Raw genomic sequence first — 25,489 nt, forward strand, 5'->3', positions numbered from 1 at the left:
AGGAAAGTATTTACAAGTATGTCATGATAAGCAGATATCAGGAACTTGGGTCCAAAAATGGGGTCCAAGATGTAGCAGGCAATTTAGGGGTTAAACAGACTGAAGGAAAAGACTGCTAGCAGCAAAATTAGAGGGATACACCCACAGCCTGACTTACCTTGCCCCATCCAGACCTAACCTCATTAGTCGAAATGCTAAAGATGCCCCGGTTCAACCAGGATGACCCGTTCAAGATCCATCATCATTCGGGACAATCTTGTTTGACCAACCATCCGCCCATTACAGAGTCTGATTACTTATTTTTCCATCAATGATTAGTTGCATATGAATGGCATAGCTCTGTTCTTTTGTATAAATGGGAGTGGACAATGAACCACGGTAACGATGAGGGATTCAAGTTTGGCCATCTCAGGAAAGAACATTCCGGGACATTCTGTGATCGGTCAGTTACAGTGAAGGATGGCAACGAGAGGGATCGGGAGATGTGTTCTACTGAGGCAGCCGGACCGAGCGAAGACCGCTTCTCTGATCGGCCAAACTGCTGCTGGTTCCGGGGTAGAAGAGCCAGGACTGCTTTCAGCTAGAAACAGATTGAAGTATCAGGAAAGAACATTTGTTTGAGTGGGTGGGCAGAGTTTAGAGAAAGAGGGGAGAATTTATTTTTTGAACAGTTACAGTAGAAGGCTGTGGAGATCACCAAGAGAGGTCATGAAGGAAGCTGCTCCAGATTACAGGACGCGATTCTCCGCTGCCCACGACGGGTCGGAGAATAGCGGGAGGGCCTTCCCGACATTTTTCCCGACCTCCCGCTATTCTCCCCCCCACCCCCGCGGCCGCCCCACGACACGAATCGCTGCTCGCCGTTTTTTACGGCGGACAGCGATTCTCCCCTGGCCGATGGGCCGTGTTCCCAGGCCTTTACGGCCGTTTTCACGAACGCAAACACACCTGCTCCCACTGTTCGTGAAAACGGCCGCAAAGTGCCGTCCTGGACAACCATGGCACCGATTGGCACGGCCGCACCACGGCCGTGCCAAGGGTGGCATGGGCCTGTGATCGGTGGGCACCGATCACGGGCAGCGGGTCCGATACCCGCGCACTCTTTGTTCCTCCGCCGCCCCGCAGGATCAGTCCGCGGGGCGGCTGAGGGGCATGACGGCCTGCGCATGCGCGGGTTTGACGCATATGCGTGATGACGTCATCCGCGCATGCGTGGGTTGGAGCCGTCCAATCCGCGCATGCGCGGCTGACGTCATCGTGCGCGTCAGCCGCCGTGACGCTTGCCGCGCGGGCTTAGCGACGGTCGCTAAGCCCGCGATGCCGTTCGTCACGGGGCCGCGCTGCTAGCCCCGACCGGGGGTGAGAATCGGGTCCCGGGAGGGGGCGCGGAAGCTGCCGTGAAACACGGCCAGTTTCACGGCAGCCTTTACGACTCTCCGCATTTGCGGAGAATCGCACCCACAGACTTTTAAAAAGGGTTCTAAAGGAACTTAACTTACAGGAGAGAATTGCTTCGTAAATACAAGTATCATCTTTGCCTGTCTATGCAAGTCGAAGGAGAGCTGTATGTTTATTGGACTTCTGGTTTAATGAGAACTAATGTGTTAAGGTTAAGAAACTGCATGTATTCAGTTAGTCTTAGAATTGAAGTAAAAGCTTGTAAAAAAACTTATTAAAAATAAATTTAGAGTACCCAATTCATTTTTTCCAATTAAGGGGCACTTTAGCATGGCTAATCCATCTAGCCTGCACATCTTTGGGTTGTGGGGGTGAAATCCACGCAAACATGGGAAGAATGTGCAAACTCTACATGGACAGTGGCCCATCGAACCTGGGACCTCGATGCCATGAGGCAGCAGTGCTAACCACTGCACAATCATGCTGCCCTGAAGTAAAAGTTTAAATATTGTTTTCTTTTCTTTTAATAAAGTTTGTTTATAAAATAACCAAGCCCTACTTCTCAAATGATCTCTCCTGGAACAAATCAATCTTTCCGCACTGCATTACAACTTAAAAAAGTTATGGCATCTGGTCCAACCTCTGTTGAGAGCTGGCCAGGCATCTATAGCAAGTAACAGTCCCAGTCGGGACTACTCTGCAGCTCAGCCTCTACCTGGGCTGGCTTTTATGGTACTGAATTAACTAGCCCACTGCTGTGCCTCTGCCGCTCAACGGGGGAGGTCGTACTCCACGAGGCTCACAGGGAGATTAATCAGGTCGTCCCTGTGGGTCTCGTGCAGGTTATAACATCCCTCCCCCCCCCCCCCCCCCCCCCCAGTCCAGAAGTCCTTCTTAAGAAGGGAGAGCAGGTGGACATCTGTTCCTCTTTGCCTGCAGCTGCACTTCCCATGGCTGCCGGGCTGGATCTGGCGGTTGTACAGTGTGTCAGGGAATGCCATTTCTGCAATGAGCGTCTGGGGGGCACCATTGGTGACTTTGATAGTGAAGGAACGGCAATTTCTGAGTCAGGATGGTGTGCGGTTTGGTGAAGAACTTGAAAATGGTGGTATAGGGGCAACACGGTGGCACAGTGGTTAGCATTGCTGTTTCATGGCGCCGAGGTCCCAGGTTCAATCCCAACTCTGGTCACTGTCCGTGTGGAGTTTGCACATTCTCCCCGTGTTTGCATGGGTTTCGCCCCCACAACCCAAAGATGTGCAGGCTAGGTGGATTGGCCATGCTAAATTACACCTTAATTGGAAAAAATTAATTGGGTACTCTTAATTTATATCTTAAAAAGAATATGGTGGTGTGTTAATGTTGCAAATGCTGTGTCAATTGAGTGCATACTCTTGTTGTGATTTAGGGCAGCTGATACCAGTTGGGAAGAACCAGTTTCCACATGTGTGTGGAAACAATGTGGCAGGGAAAAGTAGTCAGCACTTGCGTTAAACTGAGTTTTATGAATAAACCAATGATTAAAAATAAAATAATTTGGAGTATCCAATTCTTTTTTTTTCCAATTAAGGGGCAACTTAGCATGGCCAATCCACCTACCCCTGCACATCCCCGGCTGTGGGAATGAAACCCACGCAGACACGGGGAGAACGTGCAAACTCCACACAGACATTGACCCAAGGCCGAGATGGAACCTGGGACCTCAACGCTGTGAGGCAGCAGCGCTAACCACTGTGCCATCGTGCCACCCCTTGAATAAACCAATGTTGAAGACCAACTGGTTCCAGCTTCTTCCTTTGTCAGATGGGTGTTCACTAAATTAACATAGTATTCCCATGTATCTACTGTCCATTTTACGACGTGGTTGAGATCACAGGTTTGGGAGATGCTGTTGAAGAAACCTTGGTGCTGTGCATATTGTAGATGGTGCGTGCACTGTAGTCACACTGTGGTGTTGAGAAACAATTTAGCTGTGCTGCATTTCCGGTGGCAGGGATAAGGAGCAGCGGTGAGGGAGGGAAGAGCAGCGAGAATCTCAAGGGATTTGGAGAATGATATTTTACTTCTGATATCACACTTCTCGATGTACTGAGCACGGGTGAAAGGCTGGTGGAGGAATCCAGGATCTTCTAATTTTATGTGAGCAGGAGATTTCTCGAAAGGCAATGAAAGGGTATGAAAGTGACCTAGTAACACATGAGACCAGACAAATGGTGTCTGCAGCAAAGTGATTTGGTCTTCCTCGGTGGAAGAAAGGGATATTCGAGAATCTGCATGCATGATTAAAGGGAGACATACGGTTTGTCACTCCACATTTGCACCTTGGACTTGCATTATGTTTGCATTTAAATCCACACAATAGATTTTGGAAATAATTCATGTTCCCCCAGAACTTTATACTACTTTTCCAACGGAGGAGGTGGGCAGTACTGTCCTGCATTAAGACGGCGAGAGAGGAGGACAGTTGACATTTTCTCCTCCCTCCCTTTCAGTGGGAAAATTAGTCACCTAAACTGATCACCAAACCTACTCCTAGTGGCAGCTGTGAGTGTGGGGAATTGTGGGCACATACTACCAGAGAGCTGGTAGGTTGCTGCACGGTGCAATCAGCTGCCTGCTTCGTGTTTGCATATATCCAATCGTTCCACACAAAAACATGAAGCAATATAGCAACATAACAGAAGGTTAATCATGAATTCATATAAACACTACATTCCTTAAAAGGTGCTCGAGTATACAGCCAGAAACACCTCATCTGTAAGAAATCTCGAAAACCAGGCTCAGTAGGAAAGTTTCAGATCAGCAAAGAATGCAGCAGATCCATCCACTGTTTTCTCATCCAAATTTCTCTCATCTGACTCGAGACCAGCTAACACGGAGCTCAGCCCTGGGGTCAAACATGAGGCCAGTGTGGCTCAGTACAAGATTTGGCAGTGCACTCTGCAACCGAGCCCCTGGTTAACAATGGACAACCAAAATGTATTCCTGGGAGTCCACAGCTGAATGACTTCTAGTCCACTTTTGTCGAGGAATCCTTACAGATGAGGTTTGGAAAGGAGGAAACACCAGCAACCAAAGCAGGGCAATGGGAAAGCATGTTACTGTGCAGTGATCAAAACTGCAGCTCACAAAAGCACTTGCCGAAGATACACAGGAAGCATCACAATTCTGGGACATCAGGGTGACAGCAGCAGACTGGCTGTTAGATTCTACACAAATTATTATTACAAATAAATGGTTATTTTCAGTTGTACTCTGATTAACAGGGATGATTTACGGTGAGTGCCATGACATTGGGTGAAACATCCAGATTTGATTGACAAATTATTCATCTCTTCATATCCTGCAAAGTATCAGAACTGAACACAATATCCTCTCTCATCTTGGATAATATAAAGAAACTGAAGGAGGAGGCATTTCTTTTTCTATTCAGGAGGAGCATCAGACATTGGACAGGTAACCTCTAACACTGGACTCTGACATAATTTCAAATTCCAGACTCGAAAACAGGGCCCTCCTTTTTCTGAAGCCTGTGGTGTGGCTGCAGTGACGTGACAGGTTTAGTGTTGGTGCACTGTGTCACCAAAGCTACCTTGGTTTGTTTGTGTGAAGTGTAGGGGTACCTATCTGTCCAGTTCGACCTACCTTCCCCTGAACATTGCCCATCACCAGCAAGCTGCTAAGCACATGAGGCTGATTTTATTTTTCCTTCTTTCTGTTATGACCCTTCTTTTCCTCAAGGATATGCCTACTTGCTGGGAATTCATTTTACAGGCCCAAGCTACCACATGTCACCAGTGACCGTTCTTCCTGCACGAACCAAGGCGGAGAGTGTCAGTGGGCCAGGTGGCCATGGGTCATGTTTACAGCTGAGCTGATTCACTGGATGTTAATAAGAGGTGAGAACCCTGGCTGATTTACCCCAGTCCTCACTCCATAGCCCAAGTATGCTGAGGCCAACTGCCAAACGGAGCATCCCATTTTCCCAAGTCCATCATAATCAGCTAGCTGAACACAGATTAGAAATGGGGAGATGGCGGCGTTGTGGTCATGTCAGTGGACTCGGGGCAGCACGGTGGCGCAGTGGGTTAGCACTGCTGCCTCACGGCGCCGAGGTCCCAGGTTCGATCCTGGCTCTGGGTGACTGTCCGTGTGGAGTTTGCACATTCTCCCTCTGTCTGTGTGGGTTTCGCCCCCACAACCCAAAGATGTGCAGGTTAGGTGGATTGGCCACGCTAAATTGACCCTTATTGGAAAAAATGAATTGGGTAATCTAAATTTATTAAAAGAAAATGCAGTGGACTAGTTATCCAAAGATCTAGGCTAATTCCCTGTAGACATGGGTTCAAATCCCATTAAATTCAATTTCTAGAATTATTTTTTTAAAAGCTAGTCTCAGCAAGTGATCACAAAGCTATCATCAATTGTTGTAAAAACTCATCTGGTTCACAATGTCCTTTTGGGAGGGAAATCTGACATCCTTATCCACCTGGCCTACACATGACTTCAAACTCACAGCAACATTGTTGACTCTCAACTACCCTCTGCATGACTGAACAACCACAATGTTCAAGGGCAATCAAGGAATACAATCCTTGCAGTGCAGAAGGAGACCATTCGGCCCACGAGTCTGCACCGACCCTCTCCATCCAGGTCCACTCTCCCATCCACTACACCGGAAACCTAATCTGCATATCCCTGGACACTAAAGGCAATTTATCATGACCAATCCACCTAACCTGCACATCTTTGGACTGTGGGAGGAAACTGGAGCACCCGGAGGAAACCCACACAGAAACGGGGAGAACGTGCAGACTCCACACAGACTTGCCAACGACGTCTACATCCCGTGAAAGAATGAAGAGGGAAAAAAACACATTAAAACCTAGATCTTTTGCCTAGTCAGGATATGTAATATCTTTTAAACATGAACCACTAGGGGGTACTATTCAGCCGAACAGAAAATAGTGACATTTTCTCCTAAAATCTGTCTCCTTTGCCATCCAAATGTGATGTTACACTCTCATGTCACAGCTCTGATCTGGAGGTTGGTGGGGAGGGGGAGGGAGAGGGGGGGGTGATGTTACCTATTGTGTAATGCTTTAATGGGAGCCATCCAAGGATAGCGTGCGCAGTCCAGCACAGTGGGACCCTTACACCTGGATTTAATCAGAATAAAAGGTGAAAGTCACAAGGCAGCATGCACACACATACAGACAACTGTACCTATGGACAATCTCGCCACAGTCTGCAGCCTCGGAACCTCGGCACCTGGTGTCATGGCAACAACAAAAGAAAACAAGTAAAAACAGGAAAGAAACATTAACTCCATTTAGATGCAGCACAGGCACCGTAAAACCCTGCAGATCAAACGTCAGTGACTCAAAACATCCACGTTGCAGTATGTAAATATACATTTTGCTCCATCGCTCATAGAAAAACAATATCTGCAAACAATGCCTAAACCGAGAGCTTGGCAGGTGAGCACAGCGAAGAAGAGGTGCCAGCAAAGATTTTGCTCACCTACCCCTCCTGCAGGCTGACTGGGATTGGGTATGTGCAGATCGGAGCCTTGTTCCTACTGTACTGTTACACAGCAATGGTGACACACAAACCCAAGGCAATGTCACTATTTGAACACATTGAGGTGGCCAGTCTTTGTAAGTTCATAACATAAATTACTTTTTGTCTTTTTTCTAAATACTCCAATGTTTCTCTTCTGAAAGTTTTGAATCCTTGTCAGGGTAACACTGCCCGAGCCCAAGTCGTTATTATTCGTGCATGAGCCTTAACGGCGAGTATCGCCTGCTATGGTTTCACCGCATGAGGTATCAAGATCATGTCTGAGCCTGATGTCTAAATGTGTACTGTCAGGAAGGGGTCATTGCATAGCAATCAGATCTGGGCACTCTATGATGTTTCCCTCCCCCATCCAAGGGTCCTGAGAGCAATTGCTGCTCCAGCTGAGGAAGACAGTCAGTCTACTCAGCACAGAGGTGATACTCACATCCATTGAGTGTGTGGGTTCCCCTCCCCCTCATCATTTGGGCTGTGGGAACCCAGAAAAACCCTCCCACAACTTGTCAGATGGTTAATCAGCTTGCATATCCTTCCACTGCTTCAAACTGTTCTAATAATAACAATAATAGTCATCATCTTTATTATTGTCACAAAGTAGGCTTACATTAACACTGCAATTAAGTTACTGTGAAAATCCCCAACAATTCTACAAGGGAAGAGGGCAAAGACAAAGCCAGCAATGGAGTTTGAATTCACAGCATACTCTGTACCCACCCCTGCGTACAGTTCTCATGGCAGGGTTTGCATTCTTTGTTCTCATCCGGGTATTTGAAGATGAGACCCCTCTCTCCCTGGATTCCCTCTGGACACTTTGCCACGCAATTGGGTCCGTCTTTGTAATGAGCACATTGGAAGCAGTGAGCTGGTCCCTGGAGAGAACAGGAAAGTAGACATGGTGAGATCAGAAGTCTGTCAGTTCTCTCCCCCACAACCTACAATCTGATCTTCATATCAATGAATTGGTACTCACTGATACACACTGTGGGCTGGATTCTCTGCCCCGCCGCGCCTCATTTCAGGTTCACCCGGGATGCTCCGTTACGTCGGCAGGTCAATGGGGTTTCCTATGGTGGGCCAGCCCCACGCCGTCGGGAAACCCCCGGGCTGCCGGCAAAACAGCATCCAGCCAGCGGAGAATCCAGCCCCTTATCTTTCCTCCTAATGCACCTCATGGTGTGCAGCAGTCAAATAGCAAAAACAAAGGCCTGGGAGACAATCTCCCATCACTTTCTTTATCCAGCATAACACCATTTTCAAATGTCACCACTTTTAATCTTATCCCTGTAGTTTCCTGAGATTCTCTTTTCAAATGAAGCAACAGGTTGATGCCCGCCCCAGGATCAGGAGCGGAGTGGATTCTGGGTGATGAAAACCAAATCTGAAGCCAGGTGGTGTTCAACTTGCGATCGCTAATGCCTTCCTAATCACTTGCTGTACCTGCACGCTAATGTTTTGTGATTCATGTACCAAGACACCCAGATCCCTCTGTACGGAGTTCTGCAATTTTGCTCCATTTAAATAGCATACTGCCTTTCTATTCTTCCTGTCACTTGTGGTCAGTTCTGACTCACTAACAGTGTGTCAGTTTTCTTCATACCGTCCCATTGCAGGTGGGGCCTCCCTCGATCATCTTACACTCCGGGTGACACTGCACGCACATGGAGCCATCAGCATACTCTCGTTGGTCCCTGTAGAAACAACAGTAGATTATATTGATTCTGCACACTTCCAGCAGAAAGTTTAAGATCCCTCAGTGAGAGACTCAGCTCACATCAACCTATAGCTGTTTTGCATTCATGTGCTACTTGTTCACAGTGTTGGATTTGACAAAGAAACATATTTGGTTCACTCCACAATCTTCTATTTACAGCACTGACATATTCCTTAAATGAATCCAATGTCCTGGCTTCAACCACTCTTCCTGACAACCCTCTTCGTCTGCTGAGATTCATGTTAAATAAAAGGACACGTGGGAGGGGGTTGCCATGGCTCCGTTTGGCTTGGCTCAGTCAGTAACACTGGCCGGAAAGAAAATAATTCTTCTCATCTCCGTCTTGAACAGTCGGCCTCTTATTCTCTCCCCCCCCCCCACCCCCAGCGAGATTTCCTGTGGTGGAGATAGTTCACCATTGACCGCCAGGGGGATCTTACGGACCCACCAAAGTCAATTTGCATGGCTTGCCCATCCCGCCGCCCACGGGGAACCCATGGCAGAGTCAACTTTGGGAGGACTGGAAGTTCCCACCCACGGAAAAGGCTGCAAAATTCTACCCATTTTCACTTCTGAGTCAGCAGGTTATAGGTTCGGCCACCCCCCTCCCTCAATCCCATTAAAGAGCACTTGGGCATCATTTGAAAATGAACAGCGAGATGGCCCAGTGTCCTGGCCAACATTCCTCCCTCAACATCACTGCAAAACAACAGATATAGTAGCTAATCGTCTCATTGCAGTTTGTGGACTCTCCCAGTGTGCATTTCCTCACCTAACAATAGTCACTACATTTCCAAGTAATTCCTCACCTGTGAAGCTCTCCAAGATGTTTGCAAAATCTGATACAGTGCTATTCAAGTGTAAAACTTTCTATCTTTCACAAAGAAGTAACAGAAAGATGTAGATGCATTAGAGGCAGTCCATAGAAGGTTCACTAGACTAACATCAGGAATTAATAGGTTGCCTTATGAGGAAAGGTTAGGCTTGTATTCACTGGTGTTTAGAAGAGTAAGAGGCAACCTGATTGAAACCTTTAAGATCCTGAGGGATCTTGACAGGGTGAATGTGGAGAGGATGCTTCCTCTTGTGGGAGAATCTAGAACTGGAGGTCACGGTTTAAAAATAAGGGGTTGCTCATTTAAAACAGAGATGAGGAGATTTTTTTTTCCCCTTAGAGTGTCGTGAGTCTTTGGAGCTCTCTTCTTCAACAGGCAGTGGAAGCATATTTTGAAGAAGAGGTCGATTCTCAAGACAGAGCTAGATAGATTCTTGATTCACGGGGGAGGATTGAAAGATTATTGGGGATAGACAGGCTTTGAGGTTACAATTAGATCAGCCATGATCTCACAATTATTGTTATGAAGATGCTTACCTGTAAATATTCATGTTAAATTTTTGTGTTTTCCTTTTTTTTTTTCTCTCTCTCTAATAACTTGTAATTTGTCATATATAAAATATGAAAACTCAATAAAAAAACATTTATAAAAAAAAGATCAGCCATGATCTTATTAAATGGCGAAGAGTGGCCACTCCTGCTCCTACTTCGTATTTATGTTTGTATGAATCGGAGGAGTTTAGTTGATATCTGAAGTACAGTATTTTGCTCTTTTGGCAGGTACATGTTTAAAACTGGCATTAGGGGGGCCACATGACGTGAGCGCAGGAGCGCCTGCATTTTTACGAGCTCTGGCTCTACTCGTCTTTTTATTTAAAAAAAAAATATTCTAATTAAGGAGCAATTCAGCGTGGCCAATCCACTTACCCTGCACATCTTTGGGTTGTGGGAGTAAGACCCATGTATACACAGGGCTCTGCTCGTCTTTGAACCTTTTTAAAAATCCATTTGCACATTTCTTTTATGTCTTTTCTTGGCATACATCATTTTTACTATGTCTCAAGATTTGTTTGTCAATATTTCAGCGCTATTGAGTCGAGACAAGATGCTTAAAACCTCGTTGATTCGTGGCGACTGGAAGGAGTTGAGGTGGGGCCTTCTCATTAGTGGCACAGCTGCTTTTGGAAGACTTCCCGTCCTGACGGCGCGTTGTGTCCCAACGGATAGTGACAGCTAGCAGCACCCCCGCACGCAGAGCCTGGTTTGTTGGCCGCCTGGGTTCGGGTGAGACAGCAGGTTGGAAGCAATGAGGTTCATGCGTCAATCATTGGAATCCTTGGAAGATCCTGAAGAGTGGTCACCATCTTTGATCCTGTTTATCCTTGATTTCTGATTTCCTCGTGCACCAGCGGAGAAGTCTTCATCCTGGTAACTGCCTCGCATCGCAGTTGTTATCCTGGACTTTGCTCTCTGATAATTATGTTTTTTTAAATAAATTTAAAGTACCCAATTCTTTTTCCCAATTAGGGGGCAATTTAGCGTGGCCAATCCACCCACCCTGCACATCTTTGGGTTTTGGGGGCGAAACCCACGCAAACACGGGGAGAATGTGTAAACTCCACACGGACAGTGACGGAGGGCTGGGATCGAACCTGGGACCTCGGCGCCATGAGGATAATTATGCTCATGTCTGTTGATGTTGTCAATTTATTTGCTTGCGGGGAAGTGAATAATTTGGGTGTGAAGTCCTGCACTGTTGGTTATCCTGATTCCATAAGTTTCCATTGTGTAAAGCGGAATGTTGAAATCATGATTTGTGCAAAGTATCTTTATCCTCGTGTATCCTGGAGGGTTGGGGGTGGAGACAAGCAGAGCCGGAGTGGGAGAAGGGTTTGGGTTGGTAGGATTACTTCTGTCCTCGCTATGTTTGAGGAGGATCCCCCCTGTGAGAGCTTATCTTTTTTTTTGATTTAGCGCCCTTTCCTTTTCAGGACCAGGCTGACTGTGTTATCCTGTTGAGGACTGGGATTTGTTTGGCTATTTGAGGCTTGGTGATGCCGAATCTTCTCCGCGTCATTCTGTAGTTATATTACGGCTATCTGTTCTGGTGCAGGTGGGTCCTATATCCGTGAAGGGAATATTTTGAGGGTTTTCTCCGGTCCCATTCTTGCGATGACTATTGTTTTGCATTGTACCTGTTGTACATTGATATCTATGATGTGGAGATGCCGGCGTTGGACTGGGGTGAGCACAGTAAGAAGTCTTACAACACCAGGTTAAAGTCCAACAGGTTTGTTTCAAACACTAGCTTTCGGAGCACTGCTCCTTCATCACCTGAGGAAGGAGCAGGGCTCCAAAAGCTAGTGTTTGAAACAAACCTGTTGGACTTTAACCTGGTGTTGTAAGACTTCTTACTGTATTGATATCTATGGTTAGCGTTCCTCCTCTTTTTTGTAAAAATTGAGAATTCCAATAAAAATGCTTTTTTATTTAAGTAACATAAGCAAATGGTTGATACCAACGGCTGGTGAAAGGCATTGAAACTTGATACAGGGTTTGAAGATCAGCAAGTAATTAAACATTAAACAGTTTATCATTTTCTTTCCTCATCTACAAGCATTTCTCAGTTTCTACGCATGTCAATTCGATGAACCAGCCTTACTCACATGCCAGCTGTGCATGATACTCCTGGAGTGTCCAGCATGGGCACTCTGTCATAGATCATCAGGCACAGCCCAAGCCAGAATGGCAATAACCCAAAAAAGGATTTTTGTTTTAAAACTCGGGAACTTGTTGTCTTGCGAGACCATTTTTAACATTTTGATTTACAGGTTTCTTTTAAAGAGACTGATTACTGTCCTCTGGAATCGGTGATCAGAATCAAATTCTCTCTTTCAGGGTGCAACAAGGGCAGAATGTACAACAGCTGAGAGTGTATAACAAAGCTAGACTTTGAGAAAGGTTCAGTGGTCGATCAACATTATCGGAGCCCTGAGGTACAATTTGCCTTTGAAATGCCCTCTTAACATCCCATACATAGTGCGATTTTAAACAGCTTCCAGTGTGAGAGAGTGGGAATGCACCTGTGATTTGAACTGAAAGGCGATTGTACCACAGTGATAAAGGAATCCCTCCCGAGACAAATGATAATGGAGTCAATTCACAGGACAAGCAGGAAGCTCCCACATATGGGCTGAATCATATATTTCAGAGGAACTTTTCCCACTTCAGATTAAATTAGTTTGGGCTGCAGGTACTGCATACCACTGAGGACAGGAAATGCTGGGGAAAAGATTACTGGAAGTCCCTTTCACCCCCAGTTCATACAGTATAATGAAATTAGTTCTAACAGCAGGGGGTAGGTGGGTGGAGAGGTCAATGCTCAATGGAGAGGGCATTGCAGGAAGTGACTACAGATAATACAGTGAGTGTCACAGTAACCTACCCCTCCAGGAAATGACAGCTTTTCACACAGGTTCCGCCACGACTATGGAAGCCACACAACAGGCACTGACTGGGACCTGGGCCCCAACAGCCGTCACTGGAACACAAAGGATCACACATCTTTTCCTCAGCCTCTGTGAATAAAGAGAGAAGAGAAAACACACACACACATCAATACAGACAAATGCAGCAGGTTTGACCCAATGTTTCCATCTAATACAGCTCCAAGCACCAACTTCAGTTCGGGCCTGGCTATTGTTTCCCGACCTAACATCCATCAGGAACTCGTTTTTTTAGAACAGTACAGCACAGAACAGGCCCTTCGGCCCTCAATGTTGTGCCGAGCAATGATCACCCTATTCAAGCCCACGTATCCACCCTATACCAGTAACGCAACAACCTCCATTAACATTATTTTTTAGGACACTAAGGGCAATTTAGCCTGGCCAATCCACCTAACCCACACATCTTTGGACTGTGGGAGGAAACCGGAGCACCCGGAGGAAACCCACACACACACGGGGAGGACGTGCAGACTCCGCACAGACAGTGCCCCAGCCGGGAATCGAACCTGGGACCCTGGAGCTGTGAAGCATTGATGCTAACCACCAGAGCAGACTGCCTTCCTGTCTCTCTGGTTTCATGATGGCACAGTGATGTACTGGCTGCTGATACTGCCTATTAAGGTTGGAATCTGCACTCAGATTTTAGACAGAGCAATGGAAACATTACAATGGAGAGAGGGAACAACATTGAGCCAGGATTCCCATTTCTTTTTTTTCAATAAATTTAGAGTACCCAATTTTTTTTTCAATTAAGGGCCAATTTAATAATAATAATCTTTATTAGTCACAAGTAGGCTTACATTAACACTGCAATGAAGTTACTGTGAAAAGCCCCTAGTCGCCACACACCGGCACCTGTTCGGGTACACAGAGGAAGAATTCAGAATGTCCAATTCACCTAACCTGCACATCTTTCGGGACTTGTGGGTGGAAACCGGAGCACCCGGAGGAAACCCACGCAGGCACGGGGAGAACATGCAGACTCCACACAGACAGCAACTCAAGCCGGGAATCGAACCCGGGTCCCTGGCGCTGTGAAGCAACAGTGCTAGTGTGGTCAATCCACCTACCCTGCACATCTTTGGGTTGTGGGGATGAGACCCACGTAGAGAATTCCCATTTCTGATTGCTATGCAATGATTCTCCCACTTCCCTGATATGGACTTCTGATAGGAACAAGGTGCACCACAAGGTCAGAGAGCCATCCGATACTCAATAACTTGGGTGAAATATCAGAGGGCTACATAGCTAATTTCAGCAAGGTGTTATTGCCTCGACAACAGTGATGACACTTTAAGCGTTCTTCACTGGCCTGTACAGGTCAAATGCAGAATATGGAGGGAAAGCAGGAAGAATGGGGCATGGAGGGAGCAGCACTGGTGAAATAAGTTGGCAGCCCACTTGTTTTTTCTTTTCAATCAGGAGGAAAGTATTTTACCAAGTGGCGAGCAAGTGGAATTTTCCATCTATCACTGATTTCACTGCTTATACAATGACAGTAGTCTTCCACAGACCAGCCTCTGCAATAGATGTAAACGCAGAGTGCTCCAGAGCTTAGGGGCTGACTTATTGGCACAACAGATTTCTTAATTCTTAATGCCCTTGTCACTGATGTAGCTCGGTGATCATCGGGCAGAAATTAGGTGTTTAACATGTCAGCATTTGTTTGGGGTGCCAACTAAAACCAACAGAAAAAGCAAGTGCACCCGGCAGTTTGCTGCTGTCATTAAACTCCAGCCTGTGATTCTTCATCCAAAACGGAAAACAAGCCAAAGAGCTGAAGTCAAGCTGTATGGTCGGAGGTAAATTAACAACCACGGTACCAACTTTCGCTGTCAAATTTACTTTCTTTGTTTCAGCAGTTTCTCTCACACCTTTCAAGGTTTGATATGTAGCTGCTCTTCTCTCCCAAACGTACTGACTCTTACAGGGGGTATGGTTCCACAGCATCAACTCTTGCTCAAGGGGGCCATTACTCTTGTGTCAACCGATTCAGTAAATATTGTTGTGCTATTCGTCTGTGTGAGGCACTACCAGCAGGGGCTGCTAGATCACGATCAGGTCTGCGACCCTTCACGCTCGCCCTTCTCCAAAATAAGGTCACTGACACCAATTGGAGCAGCATGCCTAATGGTCCGTCGGGATTTGGCTATCTTAGAACAAAGCCAGAGGTCAAAAACCTGGGCCCTTACAATGTGCAGACAGTGAACATAACCGCAAAGTCAGGCCTCAGCCAGGAGAGCCTCTATCCATGTTACCCTGTGACAAACCTGCACGGAGGAGTTCTGGCGAGCGGAGCTCCTCAGTGCAGGAAATGGGACTAAGTGAGGCCTCGGCGAGGCATTCCCCACTAGGCCCCGGATTTCAACAAAGTCCCATTCGATAGCACAGTCTTTCTCGGTGTTGCTGGGAAATACCCGGCTAAACACACTTGACACGAGACCTCTTAGAACATAGAACAGTACAGCACAGAACAGGCCCTTCGGCCCTCAATGTTGTGCCGAGCAATGATCACCCTACTCAAACCCACCTATCCACCCTATACCCGTAACCCAACAACCCCCCCTTAACCTTACTTTTTTTTTAGGACACTATGGCCAATTTAGCATGGCCAATCCACCTAACCCGCACATCTTTGGACTGTGGGAGGAAACCGGAGCACCCGGAGGAAACCCACGCACACACGGGGAGGACGTGCAGACTCCGCACAGACAGTGGCCCAGCCGGGAATCGAACCTGGGACCCTGGAGCTGTGAAGCATTTATGCGAACCACCATGCTGCCCACCTCTTGTTGTAATTGGGTTAGATTGCGATCATTGTCTTCAGACCCAAGCACAAATTCTGTTCCCTCGCTACCCCTCACCCTGTCTCAGACTGAATCAGACTATTCATAACTTCGATGTCTGACGTAACCCTGAGCTGCATGATCTAGATCCAATACCTCACAAATACCCATATCTCCAATTCCATATCTTCCGTTTATGTCCTGCATCAGTCCATCTGCTGCTGAAACCCTCATTTATGCTTTTCCTACATCCAGGCTCAACTATTCCAATGGGCTGGCCTGCCCCCTTCCACACTTCATAACCGTGAGCCCACCCAAACGTTTGTTGCCCATATCCGAACTTGCACCAAGCTCAATTAATGCCATCATCCCTGTGCTTGCTGACCTACACTGGCCCCCGGTCCACCAACACCTTAAAATTCTCATCCTTGTGTTCAAATCCCTCCATGGCCTCACATCTTCCTATGATTTTAACCTCCTCCCGGCTTACAACCCTCCAAAAACGCTGCGTTCTTCCAATTCTGGCCTCTTCTGCACCTCTCACTTCCTTCACCCCACCATTGGCCGCTGTGCCTTCAGATACCGAGACCCTAACCTCTGTAATTCCTCTCTAAACCCCTCCCTCCTTCTCTCTCTCCTTTCAAAATGCTCCTTCAAACTTACCTCATTTATCAAACATTTGGCCACCTTGTATGGCGCAGTGTCAAATTTTGTTTGAGAATGCCCCAATGAAGCACTGTGGGAGGTTTTACTGAGTTAAAGATGCTAAATAAATACAAACTGATGTGGAGAAAGGTGAGGATGTTCCCCCTCACTTACTGCAGGTTTCTGCTGCTTTGTTTTTCTTGATGGTGGCCACAAGGGCTGGCGTCCTCCGACGGTACAGCGCTGTCCAGTTCAAAGTGTCGTAGTAGCAGAGTAACTTATTGAATGCCACATACACATGCCCAGCGCCAATCTCCTTCAGCGACCGAAACCCAAGAGACGTCACTTGCTGCAGCTTCATGATCATCAGAGAAAAACCACGACTGCAAAAAAGGACAATAGGAAGCACAGTGAGAGCTATTGCAACCAGCTATGGTAGCACTTCACTTGATTTCGCTCATCTATTGCCACCCCACCATCTCTGTCCCACTGCAGGCTTGTAGCTAAGAGGACACCCCTGATCAGGAGCTCAGTGTGTCAGAGATCGGAGGCACAAAGCCATGTTCTAGCACTCAACGCATGGCCCGCTGCTGGGGAATTTAAATTCAGTTCATTAAATAAATCTGGAATTAAAAAGCTAGAGTCAGCAATGGTGATCATGAAACTACCAGATTGTTGTAAAAACCCTGTTTGGTTCCATATCCAATCTGGCCTACATGTGACCATATGTAATTCGACCCACAGCAATGTGATTGGCTCCTAACTGCCCTCTGAAATGGATTGACAAGCCACTCAAGGGGCAATCAGGAATGGACAATAAATGCTGCTCTTGTTGGTGAAACTTCCATCCCATGAATGAACTTTAAAAATCATAACCTCAATCAAAACCTCATCCCCTCCTCCTGACAGCAGAGTCAAACAGGCGCAGACTCCAAAGGCACCAGTGCTTCTTCACTTTTGATTTCAGGCAGTGGAGGCTGAGCCCAATCCTGTCCTCACCCAATATCCACCAATTATTATTATTAAAGATTATTAAACGTTATTATTAATTCGCACTTTCCAACTGGAGTCACTGGGTTCTGATCAGAAGCGGGGTTCTGAGCCAACATTTCACCACTCCCTCTCCCTTATCAGGCATCGGCTGGGCAACCCTTCAGCTATCCTGCTGAGATTGGCTACCTTCATATTTTGTTTTGGGAATTCTTACTTGTAGAGTGTCCTCCCTCCAATAGTACTTAGATTGGAAAAGACACTAAAATCCGTCATGTTTTGTGGCCAGGACTGGATATTCAAGTAACCTGGAAAGAGAGAGAATGCAGGCGTGACTTTGGATAGCTTCAGCAATAAATAGACCTCGCGCTCAATCATCAGCCTCGCAGTAGCATCAATTCAGAACATTTGAATAAATTTCTGTTCCAGGTCATTTAAAATGTTCCACAGTAGCTTCTTTTTTTGTAAATGCTCTCTTGCTGCTTTGTATCCTTGGCTGATATTTTGGCCTGGCCCTACTCCATCCTCTGTGAATCACTCTATAACTGGGCACAGACGTGTGCAAGAGCGGCCCAGGGCTAATCCTCTGCATTTTCCTTCATGTCTAGTTTTAGAAATCCAAGAATATTTGACAACCCTTTGGTCCCATACCCAGAATGAAACTCGCTCTGATCAACTTGGCATTAAAAAAACATACCCAGTAATCTATGCTCAGCCTCTCAGGCTTATACCTGGCATAAGCTGTACTGGCATAATATTCATAGAATTTACAGTGCAGAAGGAGGCCATTCAGCCCATCGAGTCTGCATTGGTCCTTGGAAAGAGCACCCTACTTAAGCCCTATCCCCGTCACCCAATCACCCTACCTAACCTTTTTTGGACACTAAGGGCAATTTAGCATGGCCAATCCACCTAACCTGCACATCTTTGGACTGTGGGAGGAAACCGGAGCAGCGGGAGAAAACCCACGCAGACACGGGGAGAACGTGCAGACTCCGCATAGGCAGTGACCAAAACCAGGAATCAAACCTGGGACCCTGGAGCTGTGAAGCAACAGTTCTAATCACTGTGCTACCGTGCCACCCAAAGTATTCTTTCAAAGTCTAGTATCTTTAGGGCTCTCTGTGGGATGGGTCACATTGGCAATTCTTAAAATGTGCAGGTCTCTGGCTTATACCAAGGCAAGGCAACACTGGTGTCACATGATGTACTTACGATACAGCCCTCAGGTCTGCACCCAGAATGGGCTGAGATGGAGGCACATCAGGTACCAGTATGAATCTTACAGCCGTCAGATACCCAGAATGAAGTAATGAGCCATTAATTAGAAGTGATTAGCAAGTGGCACTTGGGTTAATTTAGCTTAAGAACCAGCCTTTACATCAGTGAACAGAACAATATGCACTACCAGACACCACATCATAATTTCCACCATCTGTTTAAGGTACCCACCTGTTATCTCTTGAACAGTTCCAAATACCTTCAGTTTTTCTGGATCAAGAGGTTCAATTTTGTGATACAGGTCCCTAAAACCAAACAAAAAATCTGGAATTAAATTAATTCTAAAACTTAAGGCATTTACAAATCAAACGACCCTTAAACCAAGTATGTTCTATGTTCTAAACCAAGAGCAAAGCTATTTACAAAAAAACTCAAAATACTTTGCAGATATGAGAGCTGAAATTTACAAAAGGCGAAAAAAAATCTAAACAACAGCATGCAAACACACTGAAAGCACAAAGAACTGGGCAGCTTTGCAACCAAACTTGGCTGGGTGTGAATAATGCAATCCATTGTCTCAGTAAAGTTAGAAATAGTTTTCCAGGATGACTTAAACAAAGAGGACAGAACTAATCTTGTGGTTCAGCTGGAAATGGCCAAACTATTCAGATCAAAAGATCCCAGGTTTGATCGGAGTTAAAATGCTATAACTGTCCTCTGCGCAATTGGGGTGGGGGTGGTGTTAGCTTGAGTTGCTGTAAGACTGCTCATACTGATGTTGAAAAGTCAATTTTCTGAAGGGGAGGAGAGAATTGAAAGATGGAGTGAAGAGGGGACGTGGTTGCTGTAAGAAGGTGTGATTTGGTCGAGAGAAAGACTATCTGTCCCATTCAGCACTCCTCTGTATTGCCCACTACCATCCCTCCCTTAGCTGAAAGGATCATTTGGCTCCTGCTCCCAGCTGACAACTTCAACCAAGTGATGCGCAAGGTGGGATGGGCTGCAATTCTTCTAACATTTCCCCCACCCCATAGACTCCATTCATTACTTCCCTACATGGCTAAGATGGATGAACATAAGCCAGTCAGCATCCCAAAATCCCTTTCACAGCCACGTGGGTTGCGTGGGATTCACATGATTACAGTTCCTGGTCAGCCATCGGCCGAACCCAATTTTCTTCCTTACCCTTTGATACCAGTGATGAGAAAGTCAAGATTTCCAGTGATCTTCGTGCAGTTGATAAACTTATCGATGTTGTTTGAATCCACTGTCTGATATCGACTTCCAGCCCCAGTCCCTGCACAAGCTGATCACATAAGAAAGCAAAGATCATGTTTGAGTAAACGCAAATTTTTTTTCTTTCAATGCCTACAGGCCAGAAGGACCTAGGTTTAATTCCTGATCTGTTCTGAATTAGCTGGTCCCAGCCAAAGCAGAAACTTGGCAATTTCCTGTCATGAAGTAGACCAAGATGCACTGTCTAGTCTAGTACTGAATGGCTGCAGACATCTGGACAACTGTATCCAAGAAAGAATCAGCAATGGGGAAATTGCCAAAACAAAATCAGGAAAAAGTGAAAGCATAAAAGTCGCACTGGTAACTTAAATGCGATTGGATTTGCAATTTCTGCAATGATTGTACACTTGCCTTTTGTGCAATACAGTACATAAAATGGATACTGTGGAATCCAAGCTGCAGAACCTCTAAGTGTCTGATGGTGGTGCTGTTGGAGAGTATTGACTTCTGGAAGCTCCACATCACCAGCCACAGAGCTTTCCACAACCCCCCCCCCCCCCCCCCATCCCAAAAACAGTCCTATAGAACACACACAATCTGGATGGATACGGCCAAATCCACTCTGCCCATCTTAGTTCATTCAACCAGAAAACATCTGCAATGCTCCATGTACCAACCTCCATCCAACTGCTTCTTAAATTATTCCAGAATGTTTGCCTCCACTATCTAAACTAAACTCTGCACATTGATTGCTCCAAGAACATCAGCCCTAAATTTGCCTTTTGCCAGTTTGAACCCATGGCATTACACAATTACACCAAATTTGACACCCTATCCCCTTGTCCCACCATCATGGTTTAGTTTGAAGAAATGTTCTGTATTTATTTTCTCCAGACAATTTACTATTTTGTAATGAGGTTGACAAACTCATTCTTCCTCCCGAATAACACAATCCTTCCACACTGAGAAACAGTTGAATTGTTGTCCTCTGTCCTGCCTTCAGGATTTGAATGTTTCCCTCGTGTCTCACTGGTCAAAACTGGGCACAGTACTCAATGTGAAATCTGACCAGGGCACTGCTATTTTAGCATAAGACCCTCTGACTTACACTCTCCTGATCTAGCAGTATAACTCAGTGTTCCACTTTCTTGGCTGATTACTGCTTCACAGTAACTGGGCATGTTAAATGTAAACCTCCTAATAACATCTTTCAACAGAAAACAAGTGACTCGAGATGTTTCCACCAAATATCAGAAGGTGACACATTAACTTGCATTAATATAGTGCCTTTAAAACATTGTGGCGAATAAAAAACGTCTTGAGGTTCTTAAAGTGAACAGAACAGTCAGGCACACTGCAGGTAAATGATATAACAATGACATAAAATAGGTCGGTGTCTCCGCCAATCCCAGATTATCCACCAGCCCAATTAGTCATCCACTCTTCGAGGCGAGTTAGTCGATTCCTCCTCCGTGCTGTTCTACGTCCCCGTTACCATTTCTAGTTTAATCTTCACTTCAATCTTCTTCACATTCTCTCCAGCCCTGTTATTTAGCATCAATCCCTCTGGTACCTGTCCCTCTTCGTTCAATGTTCCTTTGGCAGTCTTTCTCTCCGTCACTCCAAAGTCTAGTCCCTTTGTGTGTACTTTATTACACAATAAAAAAATCTCTGTGTCTCTATTATTCTTGCCACTGATTACATGCGAAGAATATTGATATGATTAAAATCTGATTCAGTGGTTGTCAGTTCGAGTACCCACCCGAGGTTTGAGCCTGTAATCTGGGAAGACACTTTGCTGCATTAAGGTTCTCCACTACCACTGGTGCCATCTTTTGGGTGAGTCATTAAATTGAGGCCCGTATCAGCCCATTGTAGTGGACTTTCAAGATCCCATGCCATTATTTAAAGCCCAGGACCCTGCTACAGAGGCAGAGGCAGCAGGAGGGGTTGGCGTTGCCAAACTTGCTTCATTATTATTGGGTGGCAAATGTGGACAAGGTGCGGCGGTGGTGGGAAGGAGAAAGGGTAGAGTGGGTCAGGATGGAGGAGGAATCTTGTAAGGGGTCTAGTTTGAGGGCTATGGTGGCGGCAGCATTGCCAATGGCTCCGAGTAGGTATTCAGTGAGCCCAGTGGTGCAGTCCATGATGAAGATATGGAATCTGCTGAGGAGGCATTTTAGGATGGAAGGGATGTCGGTGCTAACGCTGCTGTGCGAGAATCATGGGTTTGAGCCGGGGGGGGGGGGGGGGGGGGGGGGGAGATGGATAGTGTCTACAGGAGGTGGAGGGAAGTGGGGCTGGTCAAGGTGAGGGATTTGTATTTGGAGGAAGGGTTCGGCAGTTTGGAGGAGCTAAGGGAGAGGGTAGAGCTGCCGAGGGGTAGAGAGTTCAGGTATCTACAGGTTAGTGACTTTGCACGAAAGGTCTGGAAGGGTTCCCTAGATTGCCGGGATACACCCTGCTGGAGCGACTGCTGCTTCCGGATGTGGAGGGGGAGGGAAGAATTGGGGATATATCTAAGTGGCTGGGAGAGCAGGGAGGCGAGCGGGTGGTGAAGATCAAGGAGAAATGGGAAGCGGAGTTAGGAATGGAGATCAATTGGGGAGTATGGAGTGAGGCACTGCGAAGGGTAAACGGGACCTCTTGTGCAAGGATGAGCCTGATACAGTTTAAGGTGGAGCACAGGGTGCATATGACTCGGGCGAGAATGAGTGGGTTCTTTCAGGGGGTAGCAGATGGGTGTGGGCGGGGGCCAGCGAATCATGCACACATGTTTTGGGGTTATGAAAAATTGGGAAGATTCTGGGCGGGAGTGTTTGCGGTCTTAGCTAGGATAGTGGAGGAGGGAGTGGACCCGGACCCCTTGGTAGCGTTATTTGGGGTTTTCAGAGAAGCTGGAGCTCATGGAGAGGAGGAAGGTCGAAGTCCTGGCCTTCGGCTCTCTGATTGCACGGCGATTAATTTTGCTGGAGTGGCGGTCGGCATCGCCACTGGGGGTAGCAGCACGGTTGGGTGACCTGTATGACTTCCTGCGGTTAGAGAAGATAAAGTCTGAGTTAAGGGGCTCAGCAGGGGAGTTTGAGAAAAGGTGGGGGGTGTTTGTGACCATGTTTGAGGAGCTGTTCGTCGCAGGGGGGTGGGGGGGTGGGTGAAAAAGGAGATAAATCTGTACAAACTGTACAGTTGATTGTTGGGAAGAATGTTTCCCGGGGTGTTTATTTGCTGTAACCTACTTTGATACAAGTATGAATAAAATGCGTTTAAAATTTTTTTTTCAAAATAAAGCCCAGGGAGTCCCATTCAATCATCAAAAATAAGCTTATCAGTGATTCCTTCAATTGCTGTTTGTGGATCCTCCATGCACACAAATCAAGCGCTGCATTTGCCTACATAAGAGCAGCAACTACACCTGAAAAGTAATGTAATTGGGTGGAACATCCTGAAGCCATAGGCACTTATTGATAGATATTCTTTCTCCAGTGTGTCAGAAGAGCAGGAGGACCCTGCTCCGTGACTGATGGCTCGCTATCAATCAGCATAAAATTCCTTAAACCAGCATTATTCATGTGTTCGGGATTTGGGAAGAAGAGAGTTCTGGTGAAGGCTCCACACCTGAAACATAAACTCTGCTAACCATTTCTAGCCTTTTCCGCTTTTGCTTCAGATTTCCAGCATGACCAGATTTTGTTTTACAGTTTTGTGAGAAAACCACAGATCATTCCCATCACAATAATAGTTTGTTTAAAATGCAATTCGCTACTGCGTCCCTCAAAAACCACAAATTTAAAAGGAAAAAAGATCTTGCCGCAACCTCTGGGCAAAGGCTGTACTTCTTTATTGCTAGACCCCTCACAGCTAATTGGCAACAGGGCAATTTGCCTTTATTTCTGCAGCTAGAGGTTTGACAGGATGTACACAAATACAAGGGCTGGGTGTTTGTTTTTGTTAATTATATGCACATTTTAAAATGTCCAGGTAAATTAAACAACTTGATCTAAAACTGAATAAATAGAAGGATAAAAAAAAATTATACTTGTGGTGAATCACAGTCCGTGTAATTCACAATGTTATTATATATGATGTACTGTGTCTATGTAAGCTCGGTATACGAGCAGTTGCGCGGCTCTGCCCATAGGGGGAGATGAGGAGTTTGTACTGGGCTCCACCCTTGGCTCCGCCCATGGCTCTGCCCATGGCCCCTCCCACTAACCGGAAGTATAAAGCTTGGCAGTCGTGAGCCTGCCTGCCAGTTCATCTCGTCGCAGGCAGGCTCTGTTGAAAGACTATTAAAACCACTGTTCACTTCCAACCACGTGTCATGTGAATTGATGGTCACATCAATACTTCTCTCATGTTTTAAGTTGGGCCCCTCAATATGAGATTGCGCCGCAGGTAGTTCGAACAAGCCGGCAAAGATTATCTCGCTTGCCGGATTTCCAAGTTATCGCCATCTCCAAGTTCCAAACCGCATTTTTAAAAAAGCACAGCAGTCAGGCTGGATGTAATTCAAGTTGACAGAACTTGAATCCCAATCAGCTACCAACTGGTACAAACATTTCCACCCACCCAGTTGTAACTTAAAATGTATCTGTTGCCCAAGTACGCAGGCGAGGGAGGAGGTCTGGCCTGTACTGCTCATACTTTGCCGCTCACCTTTCGGACAGAGGCCGTTGCACGGCTCACACATTTTCAGACCATTTTTCTCAACCTCCATCTTGTCGCTGGGACAGGCGCGAACACAAGAACTCTGATCGACGACAAAGTTTGCTGCAGAACAAAAGACAGGGTGAATCTTCCAGTTACATTCCATGAGCGCTTGCCTCAAAGTACCAGCAATGATTTCCAGCAGGAAGAAAAATGTTCACCGCAAAGCAGATTGGCCAGTAGGGTCATTTTTAAGTTTGGACAAGGTGAGTGACATCAAAATGGCCACCCATAATACACTCTTCCTGATTTTCTGTCCAAGTGCTTTTTTAAAAATAAATTTAGATTAACCAATTATTTTTTTCCAATTAAGGGGCCAATCCACCTAGCCTGCACATCTTTGGGTTGTGGGAGCGAAACCCACGCAATCACAGGGAGAATGTGCAAACTCCACACGGACAGTGATCCAGAGCCGGGATAGAACCTGGGATCCCGGTGCCGTGAGGCAGCAATGTTAACCACTGCGCCACCGTGCTGCCCGTCTAAGTGCTTTTGATGGAAAGAGAAATTTAAATCGTGTATAATGGGCTAATTCAAAATTGCCAACAGTTAAAATGACGCCCCAAGATTCATGAAATGCTGCAGAGATTTCCCCTGACCAGGGAGGGCCAATAAGCAGAGGACCCAGATTTAGGATAATTGACAAACGAACAAGGATTTTCTTTTTTTAAAACAGAGCGTTACGGTCTGGAATACCTGCCTGAAAAGGTGATAAAAACAGATCCAACTTTCAAAAGGAATTCGAAGAAAAGATTTGCGGGCAATGGGGACATAATGGTGGAGTGGACTATTTGGATAATTCTTTTAAAGAGCTATCACAGGCACAAAAGGCCAAATGGCCTCAGTCCGCATTGTATAATTATCTGAAATT

At 46.2% G+C, this 25,489-nt stretch overlaps 1 protein-coding gene across 2 annotated transcripts in view; it reads right to left on the minus strand.

The window, feature by feature from the left end:
• LOC119958182 (receptor tyrosine-protein kinase erbB-4-like) overlaps nucleotides 1-25,489 on the minus strand; it is a 182,972-nt gene that overhangs the window by 32,431 nt on the left and 125,052 nt on the right. The window contains exons 8-16 of one of the 2 annotated variants that reach the window (XM_038786532.1): nucleotides 24,568-24,681; nucleotides 19,861-19,981; nucleotides 18,907-18,980; nucleotides 17,672-17,762; nucleotides 16,639-16,847; nucleotides 12,970-13,102; nucleotides 8,576-8,666; nucleotides 7,693-7,847; nucleotides 6,486-6,557 (exon numbers count right to left, since the gene is read on the minus strand). In XM_038786532.1, coding sequence (XP_038642460.1) covers nucleotides 6,486-6,557; nucleotides 7,693-7,847; nucleotides 8,576-8,666; nucleotides 12,970-13,102; nucleotides 16,639-16,847; nucleotides 17,672-17,762; nucleotides 18,907-18,980; nucleotides 19,861-19,981; nucleotides 24,568-24,681 — 1,060 coding nt within the window. Of the gene's footprint in view, nucleotides 1-6,485; nucleotides 6,558-6,624; nucleotides 6,670-7,692; nucleotides 7,848-8,575; nucleotides 8,667-12,969; nucleotides 13,103-16,638; nucleotides 16,848-17,671; nucleotides 17,763-18,906; nucleotides 18,981-19,860; nucleotides 19,982-24,567; nucleotides 24,682-25,489 lie in introns of both variants that reach the window. The other variant, XM_038786533.1, reaches the window with a different exon arrangement.

This window comes from Scyliorhinus canicula, chromosome 28 (assembly GCF_902713615.1).
Source record: "Scyliorhinus canicula chromosome 28, sScyCan1.1, whole genome shotgun sequence".
In the NCBI taxonomy this organism is placed as follows: Eukaryota; Metazoa; Chordata; class Chondrichthyes; order Carcharhiniformes; family Scyliorhinidae; genus Scyliorhinus; species Scyliorhinus canicula.